Genomic DNA, 26,685 nt, shown 5'->3' with positions numbered 1-26,685 from the left:
ATTTGCAATCTAATCCATGCCTGAATCTACTGTACATGTCATGCCCCCTTATCCCTTCAGACAAGAGCTCTTGCCATCTGCACTATCTTGGCCAGGAAGGAAATGTAGATTGATTTGCGAAAAGATAATTTTCGCCATATTTCCATAATTTGTAATGACAGAAGAGAGATCAATATGCACTTGGATAGTTATAATGCACCTTCAATGAATGCCCTTATTCGGTTATGTTTTTATCATTTTACAGCTTTTATAAAACGGTTGAAACAGTATGTTCTTCATTCATGTCTATACATGATCATGTCCATTTTGATTTTCAAGGGTAGTCATGTTCCTTCCGGTTATGTAATCTGTGTAATTTGAACTACAGACTTTTCCTTTTGCAATATATCTCATTGTGAATGTCTTTATTCTAGACAAGGAACCTGACAGTGGACGGAAGCTTTGGGCCATGGTCCGAGTGGAAATCATGCAGTCACACCGATGGTGGTGTTGTTGGAGCATGCCTTTGCAGAACCCGTGCATGTGATAATCCTGCTCCTCAGTGCGGAGGCTGGCAATGTGTGGGACCCACAATTGAAATTGCCAATTGCTCCAGGTACAGTCATTTTGGTCAGTCAGACGTGTTTGAAATATGTATATTGTTTTTCTTTTTTTGTGCACTTTTCTGTTTCAGGCTAGATGGACAGAGTCCGGGGGGAAGAAGATTGCTGGAAACATGTCAAGATATGTTAAGCACACACTAGAAGCAAGAAAGAGTTCAATTGTTGTGCATGAATGGAGACTCTAACATAATTAATGGTTGATGTTCTGCAATCACAGTGTTTACACCATAGGCAACCCCATTTCCCAGAGTTCATAGCTGTGTCTTAATTCTGGGGAATCAACCTTTAAAAAATGGTGTGCGTCGGACTGTGTGTTGACGCCATTACCAAGAGAGATGTCTATGTTCTAAAGCATAGTACCATGAACTGATATTCATATTACTTTTCCTTGTCACACTTTTATTATTTAGTTTTAGACATCACATCATTCTGATGATCGACCAATCAGAGGGAAAGCTATTTGCTTGCAATTGCTAGACATCTGCAGAGATTTATGTATTACACTTTATGGTGGCTCAGGTCTCATATTATGATGTTGCTCTAATCATTTGTCTGGAGACATTGAACCTAAAGAGTGATTAAACTCTGTCTACCCCTCTGTCTTCTCAGAGAGATAACTGTGATTACTGGTCCTACCCCAGAACATTGACCAGGTCCTCACAACTGTCATAAGGGCCAGTCTTAAACCAGATTGCACCCCAGGCCGGAAGCATCATTGGCACCCTCCTAACCCCCAAAAATTACAACCAAAAACATTGTATGTTACAAATGTTGTAAATAGGGCACTCGATAAATAACTAGATGGATATACAGATGCAATAGAGAATGCACACATTAGATATTAGGTGACAGTCGAATGTTACCTGTATTTTGTGTTAAAAAAGTAACTTTTCTTGACTTTGCCCTTCCAAATTGCAGCACAGCATCGGATAGATTCAGGGATTTGCCAATGCCATTTCCAATTGATAAAATTGCAAGCAATGTCAGTCTTTCATTGGCCATTGTTGATCGAAGGTCATTTTTTATGAGCTACAGTTTGGAGAAGGTGTGCTCACCACTTGCAACTGTGATGTGCAGAGTGAGCAGAATCTTCAATGATATCCAGACATTTTGGAAAATGTTCTTTAGGTTAGCATCATGAATATACTGGAGAACTGGTAGTGCTGAAACTGTCCAACTTGGTAACATGTTGCTGTTGTTGATAAACCTTTATTCAACAGAAATGCATCAGGTTCAAACATCCTAAAATACAAAATATTGCATTAAAAAAATCTCACATTAATACATCAAAAGCAGTGTTAGCAGAGCTTAATAATTGTATAAAAACAAATACTAGGAGAGCTATGCTCGCAGCCTCGAACACTTATTGGTTTCGCAATACTAGTACAGAGTTGGCATATGGCATCGTCACATTGTCAGTATCTTCCTCCCCTGCAGTCGTGCTCTATACAAATAATGGGCAACAGCAAACATTACTGAAGGAATAAAGCATTGACTTAGAAATAGTTGTGTGGGGCCAAGTGAGTAGATACCAGCCATCAGCAGTATAGGTCTCAAATAAATCCATCTTAGCCGCAGGGTCGACTTGCAGAGGAGATGAAAATGTAAGACTCTCTCCTTGCCAGCACCACACATTGGGCATTTATCAGAGTCAGAGCCCTTCCATGTGTGCATAAAAGCAGTGATGGTCAAAATTCCTAGCCTAAACCTTGCACACAGCGATCTTTCGCAAGCTGGTGTAATTAAATCTAAGTAAGTATTAGGGCCAGACTCCTGCTCATGTTCCAAGTACTCCAAACCCAGCTTTAGACTTGAGGCATCGACCAAAAGATGGTCCAATGCTCTTTGCTTAAGACAATGTTTAAGCCAAGTCAGGCTTGAAGCACAGAGGCTCTGCAGATTTCACAAAACTCACTCGTTTTCAGGTTGATCAATCGGTTTTTCACATAAGACTTCCATTTCAGGCTTTTGCCTCCATTAAGGGACATAATATGTAGCAGTGCATCCCTACACAGACTTAGGCAAGGTTGAGTCCATACTCTTACCCAGAGGTATACTGGTCTGAACACTATTTCCGCGCACAGCGGGTGGTTCCATATTCTAGATGGACAAGGACAGTTGGTGCACTACCGGGTAATGATAATCATTTCTTCATAAAATAGTTTTCCCTAACAAGCATCCTCTCAACATTCGAAAAACACCCAACGTTCTGATTCATAAAATGCTGCTGACAATGCTTCTGGTATATTTCCATTGCTGGTGATAGACCACTGCTTCCATGGTGGGTAAAACATGATAAGATAGAGCCTCTCAATATTCCAGTGTGAGGGGCACCCTACTAGCCTGGGCCACCCATCCTGGAGTTGCCTGGAATCTAACTCTGAGGTAGTGAAACTTATTACCCTGTTCAGATGGGTTGTCCGCCAATCATCACCGTTAATTGAAATATACTTCTTGTGATATGGTCTAAAAACCATCAATTTGGTTTTAGACGTGTTTACAGCAAGGCCAAGGTCTCTACAATTCCTCAAAAAACAGAAAGGGATTGCTTAAGACCCTGGTGTGTGGTAGCAATCAGGACTGCGTCATCTGCATAAAACAGGGTCAGGAACTTGTTTGAGGCCAGTTTAGGGCTACATGGTGCATATATTGTCCTATTCAACACAAGGATCCTTGCCATTGATGTCAGAAGATTCACCAACTTTTAGTGTCTGGTAAAGGTTTGTACAATGCTCCAATAGTGTTGTTCTGTCCATAGGAAGCTTGAATCCAAAGATGACAATGCTGCATGGAATACAACGAGATGGAGGGAATGGCAGCCACAAGGCACACAATATGCTCTTGGATTAAAGGCAAAAATCCTGGCCTGAACACCACTGTGTTTGCCTTTCATGTTTGTGCCATTGTCATATCCTTGACTACGGCAGTGTTCAAGCATTATTTTTTTTTCATGCAGGACATTAATAAACAGTTCAGTTAGGCCTTTTCCAGTAGAGTCATCCACAGGCTTCAAGCAGACAAAGGGTTCCTTTACTTTCATTTGTCCATCAGTGTCATCAACAAATCTCTCCGTCAGTGATATCTGTTTTATGTGACCAATGTCGGAAGTGCAGTCGCTGATAACTGAGTAGAATTTTGCTTTGCAAAGTCGCATCAATACGTTATCAAGGATCTAACTTGCCATAATGTCAAGCAATTAATTTTGAATTCTTTTGCTGCAGTAATGATCCTTGACTTCTTTACGAACTACTTTGTTTTAAATGCTCACACGTGACATCATCATATTTTGTACAAGCATCGGTTTTGCAGCCCTATCAAATATTTTACAACTTAAGCAGGATACTTTATCAACTGATTTTCAGTAAACGAGCCAGCATCCATGTATTTTCACACCACTCTCATGAACCCCTTCACAATGTGACATTGAGAAGTGTCACTTCTGTTTGTTCAATGGGAATCTCATGGCTTTGATTGTACTTGGTTCATTCAAAATGATCCAGTCTATATCAGCAGAACGTAGGACCTCTGGCCATAAAGCAGGATCTGATGTATCAAAGCTTGTTGTGTAATTTGGTTTACTGCTGGTTTCTTCTCCGTGTGAGTGGGGCTCTTTTTCAGAGTCTCGTTCTTTTTCATATGGAACAGATTCTTATTCTGCGTTAGTCTTCCTTTCAGGTGAGCCACACTCCTCATTATTGTCACTCAAACTCCATGGCAAATTTGATGATTCTGCATCATTTCCAGACTGAGCACCGCTCACTATTTGCTCTGCATTGTCCTCTGACTGACCCAAAAATGTTTTAATCAATTTTACAGATATCTGCGAATCAGATTCAAATTGTGCATGTCGCTTCTGATTCGGAGCTCCTGACAGTGTCTTTGGAGACATCTTCTATACTCTCTGCCCCTACATTAAACAAAACACATTTTTTTTTACTTTTCTGTGTATTGATAATTAGTACACGGTAACACAATCCACGGGAAACACTTGCTGTGGATTGGCTTGTTGCTAACCCGTATCACAGTGTAATCTTTTTTTAAATGTTTTTCATTTTTTTATTGAATATGGTAAAAAAAAGATAAATGTCAATACAAAATCACAAAACCTGCATACTATTCAATCAATTAGAAACAAAACCTATAAAACATGAACCAACATAGTGTCATAAAATACAATAATAAACAAACAAAAATACACAGTAAAACACAGAAATACACAAAGGGGTAGAAGTGAAGAGACAGTTCGACGAATATGGCAAAAGAAGGGGAAAGAGAACGGAAAAACAAAAAGATGGAGGTTTGGGGGTCTTCTCCTCTTAACCAATATGACATCCCCAGGTACAGCTACTTGTCTCTTTACTGCAAACTACCCCATTGTGAAAAAAAGAAAGAAAAGAGAAAAAAGCTTAAACCAATTGATTAGGAAGGAAAAATGGAATGGAGTGGCGGTGCTCTAGATACAACATACAATACAATTCCAGAATCCCTTTTAGAGATGTTACTCCATAACCAGTTGACCCAATCCTTCTTAACCTAATGCAGAGAAAAGAGAATCCTAGAGTACAATGTTTAATTTCTCCAGAATTTGAACCACTGTGACCGTTAATGCCACTTCATACCCTCCAGATGTTTCTAATTTCCCACCTCAAACCCGCCAAACAATAAAAGTCTTGTAGGCCAAGTACCTTCACAATCTAGCAACAAATGTTTGAGAGATTGGTTAGCTGGGTCAGTACAAACTCTACACAGGGCGATTGCAGACCCCTCCAAGCCCCTTTTTTGCAGAATTTCCTTGTATAAACCACATTAAGATGAATTCTCATAAAGTTCTTCCGGATTATCCAATCGGGGAACTTTACTAAATATCTGGCTAGGAATCCCTGTTTTTTATCCACTTTCTGAAACAGATTGACTGGAACCAACAATCGCATATTGTCAATCGTTTCTAACCAATCCATCCCTTCCAAGGCTTTCTTTGCTTTTCCGGGGTTGTCAATCAATGTTTCCCGATGTGTGTTTTCCCAAACTTACCCTTCTTCAGCCTTTGCTTCTAGTCCAGAGAGGATAGTGGAGCTCTGATTACCCAAATGATGTTTAATATTGAAGTACAGTGAGCCCTCCTGGGCCTTAGTGATAAGACGTAGGAGAGAACTTAATTTCCAGCCCACTAGGGCCTTCAACGAACGTAAGCCCAATTTAAACCTCAGACTGGCCATAGGGAGACTCAGGAGGAGACCAAGAACCCTTTTCCAAATTAGACCTTCCAGCCGCTGCCAATCCACATTCCATAGGAAGGGTTTAGCCTTGAGTCCATACAACAGTACGGGGACCACCTTAGCAGAGTAACATTTGATCAAAGGACGAATTCGAGAACTTACACAACTTTTCCAGTACCTTTTTCATCTGGGGAACTAGCTGTATCAGCTTATTCCTGATATCAGCTTCCACTTTAGAGATGGAAGGAGAAGCAAAAACGTTGTAACCCAGATAAATTATGTCTTTAACTCTTGGTACTGGCTGACCCCCAACAACCATTGTGCGAATATCACCCTTTTGTGTGGATGTCCAAAAGCCACAGTTTTGGGTTTCTTAGGGTTGATTGCGAGGCCATTCTCCTTTGCATAGCAGTCTAATCTAATTAGCAACTGCTGTAACCCAACTGCAGTATGGTCTAATAGAACCACGTCGTCGGCATAGGCCAGCCAGTGAATCTTAGAGCCATTGATCACCGGGCTGGCCAATGCCGAAGGCACCAAAAACTCGCCCAAGTCTGCCAGATATAGGATGAAAAACAGTGAAGCCCCCAGACAGCCCTGACGGACACCTCTATGTGCCCTGATGGGATCCCAAAGGTGTCCATCATGATCTAGCCTGACTCTGATCGTTGTGTCCTTGTGAAGTTCCACCAGCATTGCTAAAAGGCCCTCTGGTATACCCAACTGTCTAAGTTTTGACCACAGCATGTTTCGGTTAACTTGGTCGAATGCCATCGAGAAATCAACCCAAGCCCCATACAATTGTTTTTCTCCCCTATGTTAAATGTTAAATGTATGCCCTGTCTTCTCACTCAGGATTCTCAGCATCAATCCATTTAATGCTGTAGAAACACCCTTTCTAAAGCCTGTTTGATATTTGGACAGGATGCCTGCTTCCTGTACCCAACCCTCCAATTCACCCAAAAGGATCCTCATAAATAGCTTACTCTCGATATCCAGGAGTGCGATCGGATGATAATTTAGGGGTAAAGTCTGATCCCCCCCCCCTTGAACAGCGGGATGATAGTTGCCATCTTCCATGATAACGGGAACTTCTTCCTCACCAAGATGTCCCCAAAAAGCCAAAAAAGTAGCTTCGCCCAGAGGTTTGGGTCATTCTTCAAAACCTGATATCTTAGGCCATTTGGGCCAGCAGCCCTTGAGGATGAAGACTTAGAGATTAGTTCTCTCAAACTCTGTTCGTCCAACGGAAGGTTCCATGCAGCGTCCCTCTCTGGACAGAAATTGGATTTTATTGGGTCCTTAAAGATTCCAGACAGGTAGTCCACCCACCCTCTTTCCATCACCAAATTGCAGTGACTACGGTGAGCGATTCCCTCCAGTAGATTAATCACTGACCAGAAGTTTCGGGAATCCTGGTAATTAATGAATTTTAGCATCAGTTCCCCATCCTGTTGGAGACGGAACATTTTTCTGTCCACTGACCATTGTTTGTATTACGAGGATAGATATCTGAGTTCCCTCCTATAGTCTTCCTCACTCAACACCAATTTTTTAAGCTGTTTTATTTTTTGAGCCTTTAGTATTTTTGCATGCCTTGTTTCTTCATCAAAGGCATGGTGATGCACCTGTTGTTTTCCCCCGCTTGGTGGGAGTGACGACCAGATGAATTTGACAAGTTCATCCGGATGACAATTCTCCTGCTGGATATTGTCTGGGATTGCCGTCAGGTTGTTATTTAGGGCTTATCCATCTCTCTTATATTTATGGAGATGGGCTTTCCCTTTCCAATTCACCAGGGATTGTTTTTGACTATCCGGCAATCTAACAGCAATATCAGCAAATGTCAGCAACAACTGGGAATGATCACTTCCCCCCTCTGGCCTGATGTTCAAGGAGACCTTCCGTGTAAACAATTCTGATGACATAAAGATATAATCCAAAGTTGATGTAGACTCTATGCCAAGTGGGACAAGGGGGGATATCCCCTGGGATTGACCGATTTGTAACCTTTAAGCACCAACCCGCAAAGAATCCACCCAGAGTCTTCGGTTCTCTGAAATTTTCTGCGTGCATATATTTACAGCTTTTTGCAACAATGGAACACACTGGGAGTTCAAATCCCCAGCGAGTAATTTCTGTGCACCCTTGTGTGATCATTTAACGTCCCCCAGGTATTAAGACAAAACCTCTAGGAAATCCTGCAAGCTGGAGCAGGTGGGGTTCCAATACACACTAATAAAAATGATCACCAAGTAGGAGTTTTGTTGTTTCAAACTTACTCTACATGCTTGGATGCCCAATCTATTATTGAAAATTTCATTTGAGACCCCAATCGAAGCGTTTTTAAATGTCACCAGTAAGCCACCCAATGGTCTTCCCTTGGCCTTTTGAGATGCTGATTGGGTGTAAATTGAGAAACCTTCGATTGCAATTGGATTCACCAACCACGTTTCTTGCAAAAGCAGGACGTCTACTTCTTGAAAAATCCACTCTTTTATTTTTTTTTTGATGTAAAGGTGTTTGGCCCCCACGTGTTCGAGCACAGCATGCACATTTTGGCTGCCTAAAGAGACTGCTTTCCCACCCCCAGTTTCTGCAGCACTTGCTTTAGAATCTGAGGGAGGAGAGACAGAGCATTATTCTGATTTTCCTTGGGGAATCGACTGGACTTGCATTGTTGCCAGAGGCTTCCCTTGCCCTGGATGTCCATCCTTGGGCTGTGGAGTTCTGTGTCGAGGTTTCCATCGGCAATGTGAGGAAACCAAAATTCCCTGTCTTTCCAAATATTTTGCGGCCCCTATTATTGCCTCTTGGCCTTCTCGTGAAGTAAGGCCAATCTCCACCAAATACGGGTTCTGACGATAGGGGAACTTTACCGATTCAATATCCAGATTATCTAGAAGATACAAATATGTGACTTATTTGAAGTATGAGAGGATTACCCCTCTGCTCAGGGATTTATAGTTATTGTTCTTAAACTTTGAGCACAGCCACAATTTCTGCATTGCAAAGCTGTAAGCAGATCCCACCTCAACCCCATCCTGTTCACCCAGCTGAGGTATAGATTCCTTCGGCGGAATTGACTGGATGGCATGTCCCCCCATTTCTGAGGACTTACCTCCTCCATTCATTCTCATCTCCAACAACATAGATTTCCCTTGCCCCACTTTGACTTCATCTTGCAATGGAATGTTCTCTGTGGTTTTCCTCAGCTTTTTCAAAAAGATTGGAGCTATTTATAGGCTCCCTCCCTCTACTGCCAGTGCTGATTCTATAACAGGTGACCTTTGTACTCCCACTGAGCGTCTTTTTGGCAGAAAAATTGGAGCAATTTGTTGGGAGGATTGTTTTGCCTCACCAGGATTTAATGCACCAGTGAATTTGTTTACGTCCTACTTCCCCATGGCTGCTTCATTCGCACCCGCTTTGGCTGCTGGATCGGGCTTACTTCCATTCTCTTTCTCCTCCAAATACGCTTGAAGGCCTATGCTGATGTTAATGATTTCAATCTTTTCCTGTTGAGAGCTCTCTTTGTCAACATCTTTCATTGTCTTTCTATTTTGACCTTCTCTAGCCTGTTGGCTTACTTTCCCAGAGGAAGGTATCGAGCTTGGATTAAGCACTTCCCCCGTGCTGGCAGCTGTTGGTGACCTCAGAAGTGATTTAAGCACTTTGTCCCCCTTTTTCATTTTGATATTCTTTTGCTTCTTTGTTTTAACCTGTTCTTCAGTAATCAGTGAAGATTCTTTATTCGTTCTCCTCCATCTTGCTTCTCTCTTCCTGTCCTTCCTTTTACATTTAGTATGGCCATTATCCGACTCCTGTGAGTCTTGCAGGGATATGGTCGACTCCCGTGTATGATCTTCATCAACAGGTTGCAAGGGGCTGGATTTTCCTCTGTTGAGCTTTCAACCACTGTTGCTAGTCTTCTAAATTCCTCCAATATTGACTCTGACAAGGGGGTATCATCAAAGAGCAGACTAGAATCCTCTATTTCTGCTCCCTCTCTTGCTGCCTCTGCATCAAGGGATTTGGATTGTATTTGCTTCGAAATCTCCTGGAGTAGGGCATTATTTGTCTTATCCTCCTTCCTTCTTGCAGCAAAGTTCAATTGTTTTGCTGGCAGATCCAAACCTTGCATCACTACCGCCAGACGCATCTCCTTCATACAGGGAACCAAGATGGTATTAATAACATTATTGCAACCCACCAGGGAAGAGTCTAGATTTGATGTTTCCTTTGTGAGTTCAAGCAAAATCCCTGCTTGGGATTGGACTTCTGCCTTTAGTAGCTCAAAGACTGAGACCAAAGAAATCAGGACAAAGTTGAGCACTGGGTGTGAAGCTTTATTAGGTTGTAGTACCCCCTGCCTTCCAGGAGATATTAGGGTCTGTGTTGAACCCTCCACATTTTTTGGGCCAAGCTCTGGTTCTTTTAGGGTCCCCTGAATATAGTTTGATACTTTAGGAACTCAAACTTGGAATTCTGGGGCTTCTCTCAGAGTTCTTAAGAAGGCTCTCCCCTTGATTCTAGCCTCTCTGCGGCCCCCGGTGTTTGCGGCCATGGTGCTTTCACGATTAGATTATTGTAACTCATTGTATTTGGTGCAACCTAAAAGCCAGAGCAAACGATTGAGATGTCTGCAGAACCTAGAAGCACGGGTTGCTACTGGATCTCCTTTTGGGGCACATATTACCCCGGTGCTTCGTGCTCTTCATTGGCTTTCGGTGACTTACCGGATCAAATTCAAGGCCCTGTGTATAGTCCATCGGGCACTCCATGGACAGGGGGCTGAATATTTGCAAGCCAAATGTATCTGTTACCTCCCAAGCCGTAATCTCTGCTCAGCCTCGGCTGACTGTTTAGCAGTACTAAGATTTAAGAGGACACGGGTGGGTGGTCGAGCTTTTTCTGTGGCAGTGGCAGTCTTATGGAACAGACTTCTGCAGCCCATAAAATACATCATCCCGAACTATCTGGCCTTTCAAAAGGCTGTTAAAACTTACTTATTTTAGTTAACGCCAGCTCTGCACCGGCTGCTCCGTTCTCTACACAGCGCCAAGATACCTTCTGGTGGATGTGCGCTAAACAAATGCCATTAACTAAACATAACATAACATCTCTTTCAGGATAGAATTCCCTTTCCAGAGTGAAAACACTGGATACTGGACCAACGGTATCTCCTAAACCTAGATGCCAGCTAGGGACCTGTGCAAGAGGGGCAATTTCCAACTCATTTGCCCCTTTGCCCTTTTTTTCCCAAAATTATCCTCAATTTTTTAAAAATGTTTTTGGTAGTTACTGTGTATTCCAACCCACGTTGCCAAGCCTGCATTATTGGCAGTTGTAACTGGGCAGTTTCTGGGGTTCTCATAGGTGTGTGCGGTGGAGGCCCTGAGTGAACTTGTACTTGGGTCTGTAAAGACTTCCATGCTGGGCTAGGGCTTTCCGCAGCCTCGGCCTCCAGAACCTGGAGGTTTCTTCCCCCATGAAAACCAAAAATGAGCCATCCCACTCCTGTGCTCTCCTGTCATCCTGCATAGCTGTGCTGCACAGTTTCATCCCTGGGGGACCCCAAGCAGAAGAGGGCTGACAGGAGGTTTGAGAAAGGACCACTTTCAAGAGGAGTTGTGGATGTGGTGCGTATCTCACAGTTTAAATTCACTTGTTTCTTTAACACTCAAAGTGAACAGCATAATGGAAACTCGTTTTGCACCATGTGCTCTACAATGAAGATTTCCCCAGTAATTTGCCTGTTGAATATCATCGCAAGGCTGGTCGACGCGACAGAAGCAAGCAGCCAAGGGCTATGACCGTAGAAGCTACAGCCACACTCCCTCTGCTGAATAACCGCTCACCCGGTTAAGTCAGTATATACAAGATCTTCAATACAAATGAGGCTAAATGAGGCTCGGGAGACGGATAAAGATGTACTTAACCTGCCCCCGAGTTGATGGGCACTCCCACAGTCTTTTCCCCCATTAGAACAAACAAATAGTTGACTCACGATATCTCAATGTAGAATGCTCAGTCCGTAAATTGTATTCAGACTTCTAGGACTCTGTGTCTTCTGTGTCCAATGGCAAACAGCAACAAACAGTGCACAGAAAATGCACTGCCCTTATCTCCACGGTTTTATTTCCTGCTTCCTGGGAGGCGTGACTGTTCGCTCCAACGCCCTTAAAGGTGCAGGACCCAGTCACGGCAAGTGAATGCCAAGTTCAAACAAGGAATAAATTGCAAATGTCTCTCCACGGCAACAGCAACAAACAGTGCACAAAAAAAGCACCTCCCTTATCTCCGCGGCCGGGCTTCTCGCTGCAAGGGGTGAACAGCTGGGTTTTATTTCCTGCTTCCTTGGAGGCGTGACTGTTTACTCCAATGCCCTTAAAGGTGCAGGACCCAGTTACGGAAAGTGAATGCCGAGTTCGCACTAGGAATATATGGCAAATGTCTCTCCATGGCAACAGCAACAAACAGTGCACAAAAAATGCACTGCCCTTATCTCAGCAGCCGGGCTTCTCATGGACACACTTGCGTGCATTGCGCGTCGGGTGTCGTCTTTTTTTTTCAGGCGACCATGGAAAGGGAGAAGGGACCACACATATGCCCTTCTCCCTGTTCCATGGTGGCCATTTTTACTGTTTACTTGTACGTGAATGGCCTCCATGGAAAGGGAGAGAGGACCACGCATGGTCCCTTCTCCCTTGCCATGGTTGCCTGAAAAAAAAAGACCACACCCATGTGCGCTATGCATGCAAGTAGTTCCTACTCCCCTTGCATGATGGCCATTTTCATTGTTTACTATGGCCGCTGCAGAAAGAGAAAAGGGACTACGTTTTCTGGTCATGGCGGCCATTTTTAATGACTTTTTATTTCCGACTGTGAAACGTAACGCGTCTCCAGATACAAGGAAAGCCAAGCGGATCATCACAGCCAGTGAGTCGAAAGGAAAACCGATAAGAACTAAACTGTGTTGAATAAAAGTCACAAAGTGGCATAATGGGAGAAGTTCAAAGAACAGTAAATTGATAGGGGGAGCCCAGCTGCAGAGGGCGACTGGCAACACGTGGGTTCTGACTCGAGAAACTCTGGTCAGTCCCATGCTGATTGAAACTACTGAGACCAGAAGGACGTAGGAGAGCCGCCAAGACAGGTCAAAGTGGTCATACCACAGGTCTAGCAAAATCCCCATACATAAGTCTTTGACCGACAAACTGTTGAAGAAAGCAAGGGAAGCGAATCCTGCATCGAGACAAAGCCATCGAAGTGAATCACGCAATCATTGAAAGCAAAAGGAATTGTGAAACGGCAAGAGTGAACCCGAAGGAGGAATGCCAGGAAAGAGGGGTGAAGTCTAAAGTCCCAAGAAACAGTGTGCTGACAAAAGTGAACCCAGCTGAGAGATGTCCACGGAGAACTGTTTAAAACACATTGAGATTTGTGAATGCTGTAAAAGCCATAGTGAACCTGGCGGAGGGAGGCTGAAAGTAAAGATGGGTCCATTCTAAAAGCCATAACAAACCAAACTATCATTTGTTAAAGGAACTTTCATTTTGTTATTGTGAATACATCAGGTCCTCAAAGGCAAGAAACTTTCAAGAGAACACAACATGGCCATCGACGGCCCTGATGGCTGAAAGCAGAACTGTCATCTCATGCTGGGAGAGATTGAGAATGTGATGTGCTCCAAGATCCCACCTTACCCCTTGCTTAAAACGAGGGCAAGAGAGACACAGGCTTCGGCATCCTGACATATTATTTGTGAACACTTCTTTCTTCCTCCAGAATACTATGCCACACTCTTTTCGTATTAGTTGTAAGGATCGGCAATAGGTTTTTCTTAGTATAGGACCTTTTATTTGACACAATGCCACTAGGACTGCCTTATTTTTCATTTGATGGTCAAAGCTTGCTCCCATCTTAGATTTAGGTTTAGATTAGGTGTTTTTCCAACCTGTATGCAATTTAATAAACACCCTTGAACTGTGATTTCTTGTGTCTGTCTTTACTGTTCCCACCATGAGTTCCTTACAGTATTCTTCAAAGCAACAACTCCAGAGAGAGGAGTCTATTTATGAAAGGTGATAGTAGGTAGTAGGCACTGTGTGCCTGTCTATGTGGAGATGCATCTGGACAGGGCACTGCTAATATTGGGTAGCATTTTAACATACGAATAATATGCTTCATGGAAACAATAGTTTTCTATTTTCAAGTAAATGCACATGGCCGAGATTTACCGTGCAAGATTTTCAAAATTAATAGTAACAAATACTAACAAATGATGATATGCCGGTCAAATACTTAAAGGAGATATTGAATAGAATGTCTAGCTCCACATTTATCTGTCTGTCTCTGTCTCTATCTGTATGTCTTTGTCCTGTAGGTCTATTTGTCTACATGTCTGTCTCTCATACTTTTACTCTAACCATATATATTGACAAATGTCTATTCCAGCATCCATCCAACTAACCTCTGACTACCCATCCACTGCCCCCCACTCATCAATTATTCGACAATCTGTCTCATTGTCGATCTTTCAATTATTCTGTTTTTGTGTAAACATTTTCAGTGAGAAATCTAAAATTGCATTGCTTAGCTTTAAAGTAGCTTGTAAAGCAGCTGTGCCACAGATTTTGTTTAAAGAGAGGAGATAAACAGCACTGAAGAGAAACATTAATTCTATCGTATTAGATAACTCAGCTGCAGCTTCTTAACTGTAGTAATTAATGCACGTCTGGTGTCGGTTGATTCACAAAAGTAGGGTGGGAGGATAAATCCGGGGCAACGCGTTTCTCTTAAAAGAAAGACAACGCACAGCAACACAGGTTCAAATCTCGCGTTCGTGCTTAAAAGAACTGGAACAATTGTTTTAAAAAAACAATTATAATCTAGTTATACATGACAAAATACTGGAATAATGGTAACGTAATTCATTTCTTTATTCACATTTATTGAGCGCACAAAAGCACAGGGGCATCGTAATGAAATACAAATATGCAAATAAGGCAAGGCACAATGCGTTTGTGAAAATTTCATTTGGCTCTGCAACTAAAACCCAAATAGGGATAAAGATAGCCATAGTTCAACGATAAGAAGTATGTGAGCATGTTGCAAATAGTAGCCTCACCCAAAAGCTGCCACTGTGCCACTTTGTGCCATGGATTGCACTCGATTAATGCTTAAGAATGAGAGAAGGCCTGTCCAATACCCTCATCATAAAATCTTACATACCAATTATTATAACGGTTAACACTGTTATGCCAAAGGTCAGCAGCTCCTGGCGCAAAGGTTTACTTCTGGGCTCCTCCTGAGATCTGCCCTCGCTGGGCACCTGCCTGCCTCCTGGACGTCCTGCCTGGCTGGGCCTTGAGCCCGATTTCTTAGGCAATTAAGTTCAGTGCCAACTGTCACAGGGCAGGCTGCCAGCCCACTCAATCAACCCCCTGCGTCACTGTGGGCTGAAAGGGAAGGGGGAAGGTGGCAATAACGGTACCGTAAATTGCGGTACCGTTATTGACTCCGGAGTCCCTTTACGGGTCCCGTCCTTAATGCCTGCTAAAAGCAGGCGTTAAGGAACGACCCGCAAAGGGAACTCGTAGTAGGGCGGTAAGGGTTTAACGGCACCGGTCACGTTACCAGTAACCATTAACCCTTACCGCCCTACTCGGAATGAGGCCCATAGACATGAGAATAGAAAATCTCTGGTGTTCATGGGTGAAGATCTGAACTACCCCACTACGGAGTGACATTCTTTTTCTACAGGTTTGGCGATAACACTTGAGGATATGATATCTGAAGGTGGGAGCCCAAGAGCTAATAAACTGAAGGAATTTGGCTCTGGGTTGACTGCAAGTTGGCAGGGTTGGGGATTCTTGATAGGGCTAAGGAGGTCAGTTTAATCATAGCTTGAATAATGTTGATGCAGAAACTGTAAGGTCATTGATAGAAATGAGAGGTGTAGGTGTGTGTAGACAATGAAATGTTAGTGTGTTAGGAGATTTAAAGAGAAGTCAGTTAGGAATAAGAGGGTGTAGACAAATGAAGGGTAGATATAGATGTGGAATAATTTGGTGGTGCGCCATACTTATGTTGATGAGCAGGTTCTCATGCAATCAATGAAGCTTAGAGAGGACTCCATCTGTACACCAAAAGCAGATGACCAGAGAGGACTCCAGCTGTAGACCAATAGAGACTCCTCTGGCAACACCAATCAGGAATAAATCGCTCCATGCCAGCAACACCAGGGACAAAATCAGAGAGACCAACCAATGATGGTCTAGGCAACCAGTTGACGAGAGCGTGTGACATCACTTCTGAACTTACTAGCAGCATCCAGACAGGGACGTTCCAGTAAAGGGCAGAACTGTGAAGGGTGAAGACCAATCATTGAACAGCCTTTGAGCCTTTGCTTTTGTCTTCCTCCTGCTGCTTGAGTACCACTAGCTTGCTAATAACTTTGCTGTCTCGCCACTCCGTGGTACTCACCTATTATGCTTTCACTCCTGCTGCTCTTCCTAACTGCCTCTCCCTACGTTTTCTCCAATCACACTACAACTTCCTCTTTTTCTAACCCTATTATATGACTCACATCTTGAAACTCCCACTACCCCATCTCTATTCCGCCTCCCGAAGCTTACAATACCTCCCCTAGCACCTATCACCCTCACCCCTCTTCCTCTGAGATGCAACTTCTTTATGCTTCCTTACTGCATCAACTGAACATTGCACTCTGGAATGCTCAGTCTGTATGCAACATAGCCCTCTTTATCACTAAATCTACTCTACTCCCATAAACCTCCTTGCTATCACTGAAACCTGGATTTCTCCATCTGACGCTTCCACTCTGGTGGCCCTACATGACTCCAAACTATTCTTCATTTACTCTCCTCGTCTGACTGGAAGCTGTGGAGGCGTTGGACACCTACTCTCTTCCTGCCTCAATGCCTCACAAATCTCCAAAGCCTACATACCTATTTTGAATTCACCATCTCTAAAATTGCTCCCACAATGGGGATAGGTCTTGGGATCTCTTAATCATCTCATCCTCTCTGTCAGACACTAATACTACTGTCACATCATCCCTACCTGATCACTCCATTATTTCCACTACATCTCCTTTCTACCCTCTGACCTCTCCTTACAGCTTGCATTACCTATTACTAAAAGGAAAATTAAACCTTCTGCCATTCCTCCCGTTCTGTCGAACCTACAGTACTCAATATCCTCCTTCACGCCTGATGCCTCTTCCACTAACACGATTTCTCCAACTACCAATCCCTACTATATGACTCATTCTCCTCTCACATATACAAACATTCACCCCTAAGTCTCAGCATCCTCAGCCATGGGTCACTCCATTCATACGCTGTCTCTGCTTAGACATGTGCCGGCTGCTGTGCAAATGGAAGCATACCAACTCTACCTCTGCGCCCTGAATTCTCTCAAGTCCTCTGGAATTGCACCTCACCCTCATTGACTCAATCCAAAAATCCGCTTGGCTACAGGGCACCCTCAACCTACTCTTCCCCCCTCCAAAAACTATGACTACAGCTCCACTCTCACAGCTACTGACCTACCTCAAAATGTTGCTGCAAACATTTCCGGTATTAGACTCTCTCCTGACCATCCTCACACTCCCTCCTCCTACATTGTATACTCTGCCTACTCTACCATCACCCTCTGCCTCTATCTCCCACTTTAGTCACACTAATATTAAAGAAGTCCTATCTCTACTGATGAAGGCTTACCCCTCTGGTGTGCTATCAGACTATTTTTTTTGCTCTGCTAGTCAAGCCGATTGTCTATTTAGTGGCCTATCACCTTGCTGAACTCTTCAACCTGTCATTTGACTCCGTTTGCATTCTCACTATTTTCAAATCGCCCGTGGTCATCCCTCTCTTAAAAAAATCAAGGACTTCACTCGAACCTACAAGCTAACTTTCAACCTGTGTTTCTCCTTCTGCACTACTCCAAAACACTCTAACGGGTTGTGTTCAACCATTTTACACATTTTTTAGGTATCACCATCCTTCGAGGCCCCATACAAGCAGGTTTTTAGCTCCATAGAAACTGCTCTTATGAATGTCTCCAATATTATCTCCTCTGCTAAGCACTGCAAACTATCCTCTAGCCTAATTCTCCTTGACCTGTGAACTATCATTGACATTGCCAAACACTCTAATGTCCTTAATACTTTCTCTTTGCTTGGGATACACAAACAAGCATTTGCCTGGAATTAATCGCAACTGGCACCACAACAATTCTCTCTCTAATGGAACAACAACACCTCTCAACTGACTCCTCTAAATGTTGGTGCTCCACAAGGCTCTGTCTTAGGTCCCCTCCTCTTTGGGGCACTAACCTCCTCCTTTGGGTTCTCATACCAATTCTTTGCAGACAACACCCACATCTTTTTCTCTTTTCCGGAACTCTCCTCTGATCTGTCTGTCTAAATGTCCAACTGTTCCTCTGCCATTACATTTTGGATGACTTTGCACTGTCTGATGTTATGCTCTGCTAAAACAGAGGTGCCCCCCTTCTCTGCTAAATGCTGTCATCTCTTCCACTGCCTAGCCACTTTTAATGTCTTCTCTACTTTCATCTCCAAAACTGCAACGGGGGCTCAACTCAAACTCTTAAATTTTAGGAAAATCAGGCTCCTTCCTTTCAACAATGTCAATCATCTCTAACCACTCTTGTCTTCTCTAAACTGGACTACTGTGCCAGCATCCTCTATGGTCTCCCCAACTATGCTTTCTGTCCTACCAACTAGATCATTAACTTTGCTACCATGACTTTCTTTGAACTCCCTCACTTCACTTCTCCTTCCTCATACGGTCACCAGGCTGCATGGCTGACATTGCAAAACAGGGCCAGATATACATTTATTTTCCTAGTTCATGAATCTATTCACAGTAAGACACCGCAGTATCTCTCCTCCTCTATCCAACTCTACAAGCCTTCTCTTAATCTCTGCTCTGCTTCTTCGACTATCCTTGTGGCACCTCGCCCTCCATGTGCTTTCTCGTCCGCGCTTTCTCCCTTGTTGCTCCAATTGCATGGAATTCTCTTAAACCATACATCCGTAAAACAGTCCACACTGATTTGTCCTAAACCAGACCAAAAAGTGTACCTCTTCATCTCTGAGCTACCCTTTACCTACCTCTATCTGCCATCTATGTAACATTTTTCCTTTGCCTCTGTCCCTCACTTTGTATGTCTCCACTTCATCCATCATGGTCACATCCCTAACACAGCTGGCCGCACCACCTTCCTGCGCTTTAAAATGTCTAATGCTGATTGACCTTATGTTTTGTAAATTCACCCACATATTGTCTCTGATGACTGTTTCATTTACTCCCCTCCACAACTTGGTCAGAATCTCACTCAAACTCACCCCATTGTAAGATGTTCACTCCTTTCTGTCAAATCTGATTTCTTATCTATTGGACGTTCTTTTGTGATCCAAAGAGGATTTTCTCTTCCTGTATATAAATAAATAAAACAAAATAAAAAATCTTCAGGAACTCCATAACTGGTAATATTTTAGGTACACTAACATCCAGGTAAGTATTTCAATTGCAAACTAATTTTTTTCAAAGTCATGTGACTTTTTCTCACGTAAAAAACATCCAAAAAGGCTTAATTCGGGTGTCCCCATGAGAGTGGATGTGCTAAAATAAAGTTTGGTTGCTCTCATGTCAAAAAAAACTAAGGGGTTTGTCATGTTTCCACCGTCTTCCTTATTGAGAACAAAGCAAGTTTATTTTTTCAATTGGAATTGTTAATAGATGTACTGAATTGGATAAAGTAGCACTTCTTAGCTTTATGAAAATAATATTAAAAATTATTCTACCAGTGTTGATATTCATAACAGTAATAATAATACTAGTAAAATCATGTTATGTCGCTAATTGACTCAGATCTTTATCAAAATACAGATTACACCAAGTAGTCTCAAAGTATCTGTGCCAGAGAGGAGAGATAATGTGTGAGATGATGCTGCACCCTCTTCTGTATGATTTTCCTGGGCTGCTTGTTATCTTTTGTGTGTCACTTTTATCAGATATGATTTTCTTCTGTGCATCTTTACTGGTCTGGCTGTGCATGGCCGGAAGTTGGCCATTCATTGATGAATGATAAAAAATACCACATTGGTAATGTATACCTTTCACCAAAGGTAGAAGATCAATTAATATTATGGTACAAATGGAATGAATACAGTCATGAGACGCAACAAAACCAAGTCAAATGCTATATAGGGGAGCACTGCAACAAGAACGCACAATGAAACCAGGCGCTGGTCTCTTGAATACACCTGGGTTCATATCTGAGTCTACAGATTAAAACAAAAGCTAAAACTATTTCACTTTTACAGTTGAATAATAATCATAAGAGAAAAGGATTGTAGTGATTAATCTCATATGTCAATTGATGGATGTTCGTAGATTCCTATGTTCTTTGCTGATTTAATTTGGCCAATGTGATCACTGGTTTTCAAGTTGGCAAGAGCTTCCAGCACAAAGAGCCCCCACCAGCATTGTCTGAGGTCTTGATGCAATGTGCAGATTTGATAAGGAATAGCATTAGCTCCACCAGGACCTGCAGCGATGGCCTAACCAAGAGAGATGTGGAGATATATTGAGGATCCAAAATTAGATGACACAAAAGCAGTCCCAATAAAGCATAGAAAAAGGAAAGTTGTTGGCTAATGCAATTGACCAATGCAGAGCATCAGTCAATCATGTGTTTCCTTCTCATAATACACAATCAATTCCTGAATTATTAATGAAGGTATCATCCTTTGAGAATGCTTGCTTTGCGTTTGCTTGTCTAGATAGCCAGACTGCACACACTATCATATAAATCCCTTCATTCACATCCAGAATTTAGCGAAAAGTGGGGTGAGGTGGCACGGGTTGAACCCGAAATGGCCACAAGCTAATAGCTTGCTGTGAAGCAGTGAGGAGGAACAAAGGGGTGGGCTAAATATTCTGAAAACTGAGATCTCGGTTAGATGCCGACTGATGCTGGGAGGAAATAGCCACATGCCGTGTGCTATGATCCCGGTGGTGGCACTTAAATTGCTGTGCGGTACGCATCCCTGTCCCAGAAAACAAGGAAAGGGGTGCTTTTTTGAAGTGTAAAACATGGAGATCTGCCTCTGTGAAATACAAACAAAATGGTTGCTTTTTTGTATATGCCAACTGGCATCTATGCAGGGCTTTTACATATCGTGATGCCGAATTTATAGCTGGGCTTCACAGGCCCTAGACATTCCTAAGGTCTGTTTCCTTAATGCCATACTCAAGTGTGAAATGGAGAGTGCTAATGACCCCTTTCTCTGACAAGTCACAGGTCACTTGGAAGGGGCCATTAGCATCCCAAAGACCCTGAGTCTGTGATGTGTCTAATTTGGTGAGATGACAACAGTGTGATAATAATGCATGCACATTTCGGTCACAAGATGCTTGTAGGAAACAATTCTGTGATGTGAACATAATTCGGGCAATGCTGGCTTTTTTGTGCTGGTAAGAAATTTGCAAGCATCAGGGTTTTGTCATCGTTTTACGGACTCCTTGATTTCAGGAATGACAGGTGTTTAAAATGAATGTTGAAAACAAGGAAAGGGGGTGTTTTAAAAAAAATGGAGATGAGGATGAGTACAACATTAGAGCGAGAGTGCCAGCACTGGGGCTATGACTAAGAGGCTGAGTGACAACGGAATATGCAACCTGGGGTCTCAGGTCAGCTGCAGCAGCTTTTATTTGGAATGTCCCCCTCGTAGAGGCAGAATTGGGACCTGCTATCAAGGAGGCCTGGCACATCATTGCATAAGGTACCTGTCACTGGGGTACAGTGTTTGGGTTTGTGGACGGTGCTTATGTCATACCATGTTTTAATGTGACTACTTCTTCCCTCTACTATCTCCTTAACCAATTCCCATGTGTCCAGTATACATTTCTTTTGCCATTGGTCAATGTTGGCCCACAGTTTGTAGGTGTCTTAAGGTTTCGGGTGGGGGTAATGGACATGTCAGGAATGTCTGAACTTTACTGTGCATTTGTATATTCGTCCACATAGGATTAGATACCTCTCAGAATACATGAGACATGCCCATTGGTCACATAGGATTAAATGCCGCTTGAAATGAGCGGGGCATGCCCTGTGATGGTTAAATGTCACCATGGAAGTATCTCTGCCAGAGAGGAGACATAATGTGTGAGATGATGCTGCACCCTCTTCTGTATGATTTTCCTGGGCTGCTTGTTATCTTTTTTGTGTCACTTTTATCAGATATGATTTTCTTCTGTGCATCTTTACTGGTCTGGCTGTGCATGGCCGGAAGCTGGCCTTTCTTTGATGTACGATAACAAATACCACTTTGTTGATAAATACCTTTCAGCGAAGTTAGAAGATAATTTACTGTTGTGGTACAATGGAATGAATACAGTCATGAGACGCAGCAAAACCAAGTCTAATGCAATCTAGCGGAGCACTGCAACAAGAACGCACAATGAAACCAGGCGAGGTCTTCTAAATGCATCTGTGTCTACAGCTGAGTCTACCGATTAAAATATAAAGTCCAAGATAGGGTGGGTTCCAATGCAAAGGCCAGATGCTTTGTTAAGGTGCAGGGGGTTATAGAAGACTATTTTGGTGCTCAACCAGATGGTGAGTCTTTGGTCACTTCTACCATTACCAATAGTGCACCTCTCTGGCAGTTTGCCAGCCCTCTATTTCCAAGCAGCTGGGTCATCAGTCGTGTTAAAACAACAAATAGTTCCTGTGGAAAGTATCAAATGTATTTGCTCAATAGTTTTCATATGATGAGTGCATCTGGCGTATAACATGCTGATCTTATGCTCCGTTTCTCTGCCCCTCTCTCTCTCTCTCTCTCTCTCTCTCTCTCTCTCTATCTCTCTCTGTCTCTCTCTCACCCTCTCTCCCACTCTGCTATTTTCCTCTCTCTGTCTCTGTCCCCCTATCTGTTTCACTCTGTGTCTCTATCCCTATGGGGGCAAGAAAAGCACTGCCCGGCGTGCCCTCTCTCTCTTCTCTCACTCTGTCAGCCCAGCATACTCTCACTGTGCCGCTCTTTCAGTGCTGTACCAAAGAATCAGAGGCCATCACACAAAACTGAAACATTACCTTGGTGTTTTTGGAACAAATCCGATTATTTGCTTGTTTTAATCTGAGTGCAACCCTTTCCAAGAAGCCATTGGGCCTCATTATGACCCTGGAGGTAGGGGTTTAACAGGGCAGGTAGAGCTGCCGGCCCCGTTAAACCCCTACCGCCTCATTACGAGGTCCGCTCGCGGGACCCGGTAAGGCCGCCTGGGCGTCCTTAGCAGGTCCTGCGAGCAGCCCAGCTTGCTAACAACGGGCCCGTCATCAACCCGTCATTAACGGGCCCGTTGTTAGCATGCTCCCCCTTCCTATTGAGCCCTGTGGGGGCTCAAATGGGAATGAGGTTGTACCGGGTCCGGGTTCCCTGAATGGGGAAATACTGGGCCCTCCAAGGTCGGAATGGCCCGGTATTTCCCCATTCAGGGAACCCGGACCCAGTACCCGGAATGGGGGTAGCCATGCCGCAAATAGCGGCATGGCTACCTCCATTCTTTTAATGAGGCCCTCTACATTTTAAGAGACATATGGAATACATTATCGGCAAAAAAGCAATTAAAGAAAGGAAATAATGTAACTATGCTAACATTGTAAATGTCTTTTTTTTAAACTGTCCAATGTTCTTTCCAAATGATCACTTCGAGTATATATTTTAGTCATAATAACAATTGTGTTACTGAGCAGAGCACATTATCAAAACCTAGAAAAAACAGACACATTGGGCCTCATTACACGGACGGCGGTGGACCAAGGTGCTATTAGCACCTTGGTCCATGGCGGTAAAATATCGGCACCGCCTTGGAGGAAAGGGGAATTACCGGCCTATTCCAAGGTTGGTGGGGCGGTAATTCCCCCTAACCCCATTTCCCTTCCCCATTCCCATATTTGACCCATAGGGCATAATGGGAATGGGGAAGGTGCTAATTACGGCACCGCAAATTGCGGTACCGTAATTAGCTCCCTGGTCCCTTTGCGGGTTGGTTTTTAACGCCTGCAAAAAGCAGGCGTTAAAGTCTCCAACCCGCAAAGGGACCTCCTAGTAAGGCGGTAAGGGTTAACGGTCACCAGTACCATTAACGGTGACCATTAACCCTTACTGCCGTCCGTGTAATGAGGCCAATTGTGTTATATTTAACTCTGTTGAAATACCCCAATGAGAAAAGGGAGGGGCACAAATAGCACAAGTGAGGGTTCCTTAATGTTTTTGATCCTTTGTAGATACTTAAAGAGCATTTTGGGAACCTACGAATGACCACAGATCTTTACAATTGACATATGTGCCTGTTATGAAAGGGTTCTATGCTCGAATCAATAATGACACAGTGGGCCTCATTACGAGGTTGGAGGCAGCCTTGCCGGTAATAGCAGCAAGGCTACCTCCATACCGGCATGAAAGTCCTGCATCCGTGAATGGGCAATTAACGGGGTATTCCGACCCCGCCGGACCCGGTAATTGCCCATTCGCAGGTGCAGGTAGATCCCCATTCCCATTTTAGCCCCGTAGGGCTCAATGTGAATGGGGATGCCTGTAGCACCGGTACCATTCATAATGATGCCGGTGCTTCAGGCATGCTGTGCTCGCGGGTGTCTTTCATTCTGCCAGGTCAGGCCTGGCGGAATGAAAGGCACCCGCGAGCACAGCTCGGAGATTGCCGGTCTGGTAACAACAGTACCGGCAAGCATACCGGTACCGTTGTTATTATTGGACCTGCAACCATGTAATGAAGCCCAATGTATCCTGGGATTCGTGCCCATTTCATTCTACACAACACTGATATTAACTATAATGTCATTATAACCAGTGGTCTAAGTGAGCGAGAGCGGTCGGGAGCGGTGCTCCTCTACTTTTTTTTATTATGTTTTACAGCTCCTATACTTTTATTTTAAAAAGAAACCGTTCCGGTACGGTTTTGTTTTAAAATGAAAGTTTAGGAAGAAGTTGAAACGTGCATTTTCAGTGCTCTGCACTGAACGTTCCCTCAAACAACAGGTGTAAGTGTTTGGGGGTTTGTATTGTGTGTGGGAGGGGGAGTGGGTGTGGGATTTGTGGGGAGGGGGGCAGGCCAGCAGGGACATAGTTCCACTACTTCTTTTCGTACACTTCGACCACTGATTATAACCCTGAATAATAGATTTTCGTATGATAAGCCTCCGAATTTGGATTTGTGGATGACATGGCTGCGAAATCTATTTCATCATTCGGGTCTGAGGGCTGTCTTGCTTTTCTTATGGGAAACTGGAAAGATGAATGGAACTTAGAGCTTTGCTTAATTTCAGAAGAAGAGGGGCTGACAGCGAAAGACGAGTCTCAGGGTAAGGATGTCTGTGTGCATGCCCCGTCCCAATGGAAAGAGAGTCCTGGAGAGGTATTTACATCGGATGCATTACATGACTAAATCTTGAATTAAGAAAAGCATGGGGACAACATGGACTAGAGCGGGAAAAATATAATATTGACTTGTTCAAGCAAAAAGAATTCACCAAAAGATAGTTAGAATTGCCAATACCTTGTAATCATTTGTTTAAAAAAAAAACAACACATTACAAGTATATTGAAAACATTAGTGTGAAAAGTAATATGTGAAATTCACATGGGGTCAAAAGACATGTATCCGTGAAACAAATGATCAATTATACAATGATATAAAATTAGAGATCTTATTTAGAGGTAGAGTTAAATAATAATTGTATGCTTAATGGTCATCATTTGAAGGTTGACATGCATTTTTCATCTTTATTATCATAGATACGACTTCATCAGAACCCATTGTATCACAATGACTAAATGATTTTAGCTGTGAATTAACATGAATTAGTACCAGGGGCGGGGGCAGCAACCAATCAGGTTACTTGCAGCGTTGGCTGAATCTACTGATCTAATCCTGCGTCCCTACCAACCTGCTGGCTGCTTCCCCCAGCCCGCACCCCCGCTCCCTGCTCCATTGCCTGAATATCCTTCCGTCCCTTCCACCCCCAACCCCACTTACCTGCTTCTACCGAGTCAGCGACACCACCACTGCGTTGTTGCTTCTCCTGCTTCCTGGCTTCCATGGAAATGGAAGAAGGGCGCTGTATGGAGCCCCGCCTTCCTAATCCATGGCGGACATCTTGGTGAATTATTTTTATTCAATGAACGGGTTGCAGTGAGGTGTCCTGTTCATTGAATCAAAATATAATGCTCTCAGCACCCCGGGTTACCGGTTTGGCAACCCGGGAGGCTAATAGCGTTCACACCGTCTCAGGTGTGCCAGATCATGTGTTATCGGCCAGGGCCGATAATACCCGATCTGGACCGCCGGATCGGGTATGAACACTTAAATGTAAAAGTAGACAACATTTTTATCCTGATATGCAAGTTATTTGAGCAATGAACATAACATTTTTATCAGATAGTTAATACAATTTGAAATACAATTTAATAACATAAAAAGTCTAATAATGAGCTAAGAATGCTTTGTCTGACGTGACTTACATATTTTCTCATTACGAGTTTGGCCTGAATTACCACCAAACTCAATTACATCTACCACCACTTGGTCCTTTAGGGTTACCACAGGATTACAAGTGGTGTTAACTCCCCATTTCTGGAGTCCATGGCAGATTTACCACTGGTGGAATTGAAGCACTGTAAATCTGCCGATTTTTGGAGGTAATGTGTTGGGTTTACTTCCAGCAACAAGCTGGAGGTCAGTCTGCCTTTTGTCCTCCAGAAATCGGCAGATTTACTGCACAAT

The 26,685-nt window shown here is 43.3% G+C and overlaps 1 protein-coding gene across 2 annotated transcripts in view; it reads left to right on the top strand.

Annotated features, from left to right (window-relative positions):
• The window catches only part of SEMA5A (semaphorin 5A), a 2,281,219-nt gene that overhangs the window by 1,727,027 nt on the left and 527,507 nt on the right, over positions 1–26,685 (top strand). For both annotated transcript variants that reach the window (XM_069613729.1, XM_069613730.1), the window contains one exon: positions 414–595. In XM_069613729.1, the coding sequence (XP_069469830.1) occupies positions 414–595 (182 nt within the window). The remainder of the gene's footprint in view (positions 1–413; positions 596–26,685) is intronic.

This window comes from Ambystoma mexicanum, chromosome 5p, assembly GCF_040938575.1.
Source record: "Ambystoma mexicanum isolate Mex_15411 chromosome 5p, UKY_AmexF1_1, whole genome shotgun sequence".
Lineage (NCBI taxonomy): Eukaryota > Metazoa > Chordata > Amphibia > Caudata > Ambystomatidae > Ambystoma > Ambystoma mexicanum.
This window is presented reverse-complemented; position numbering and strand designations above follow the sequence as displayed.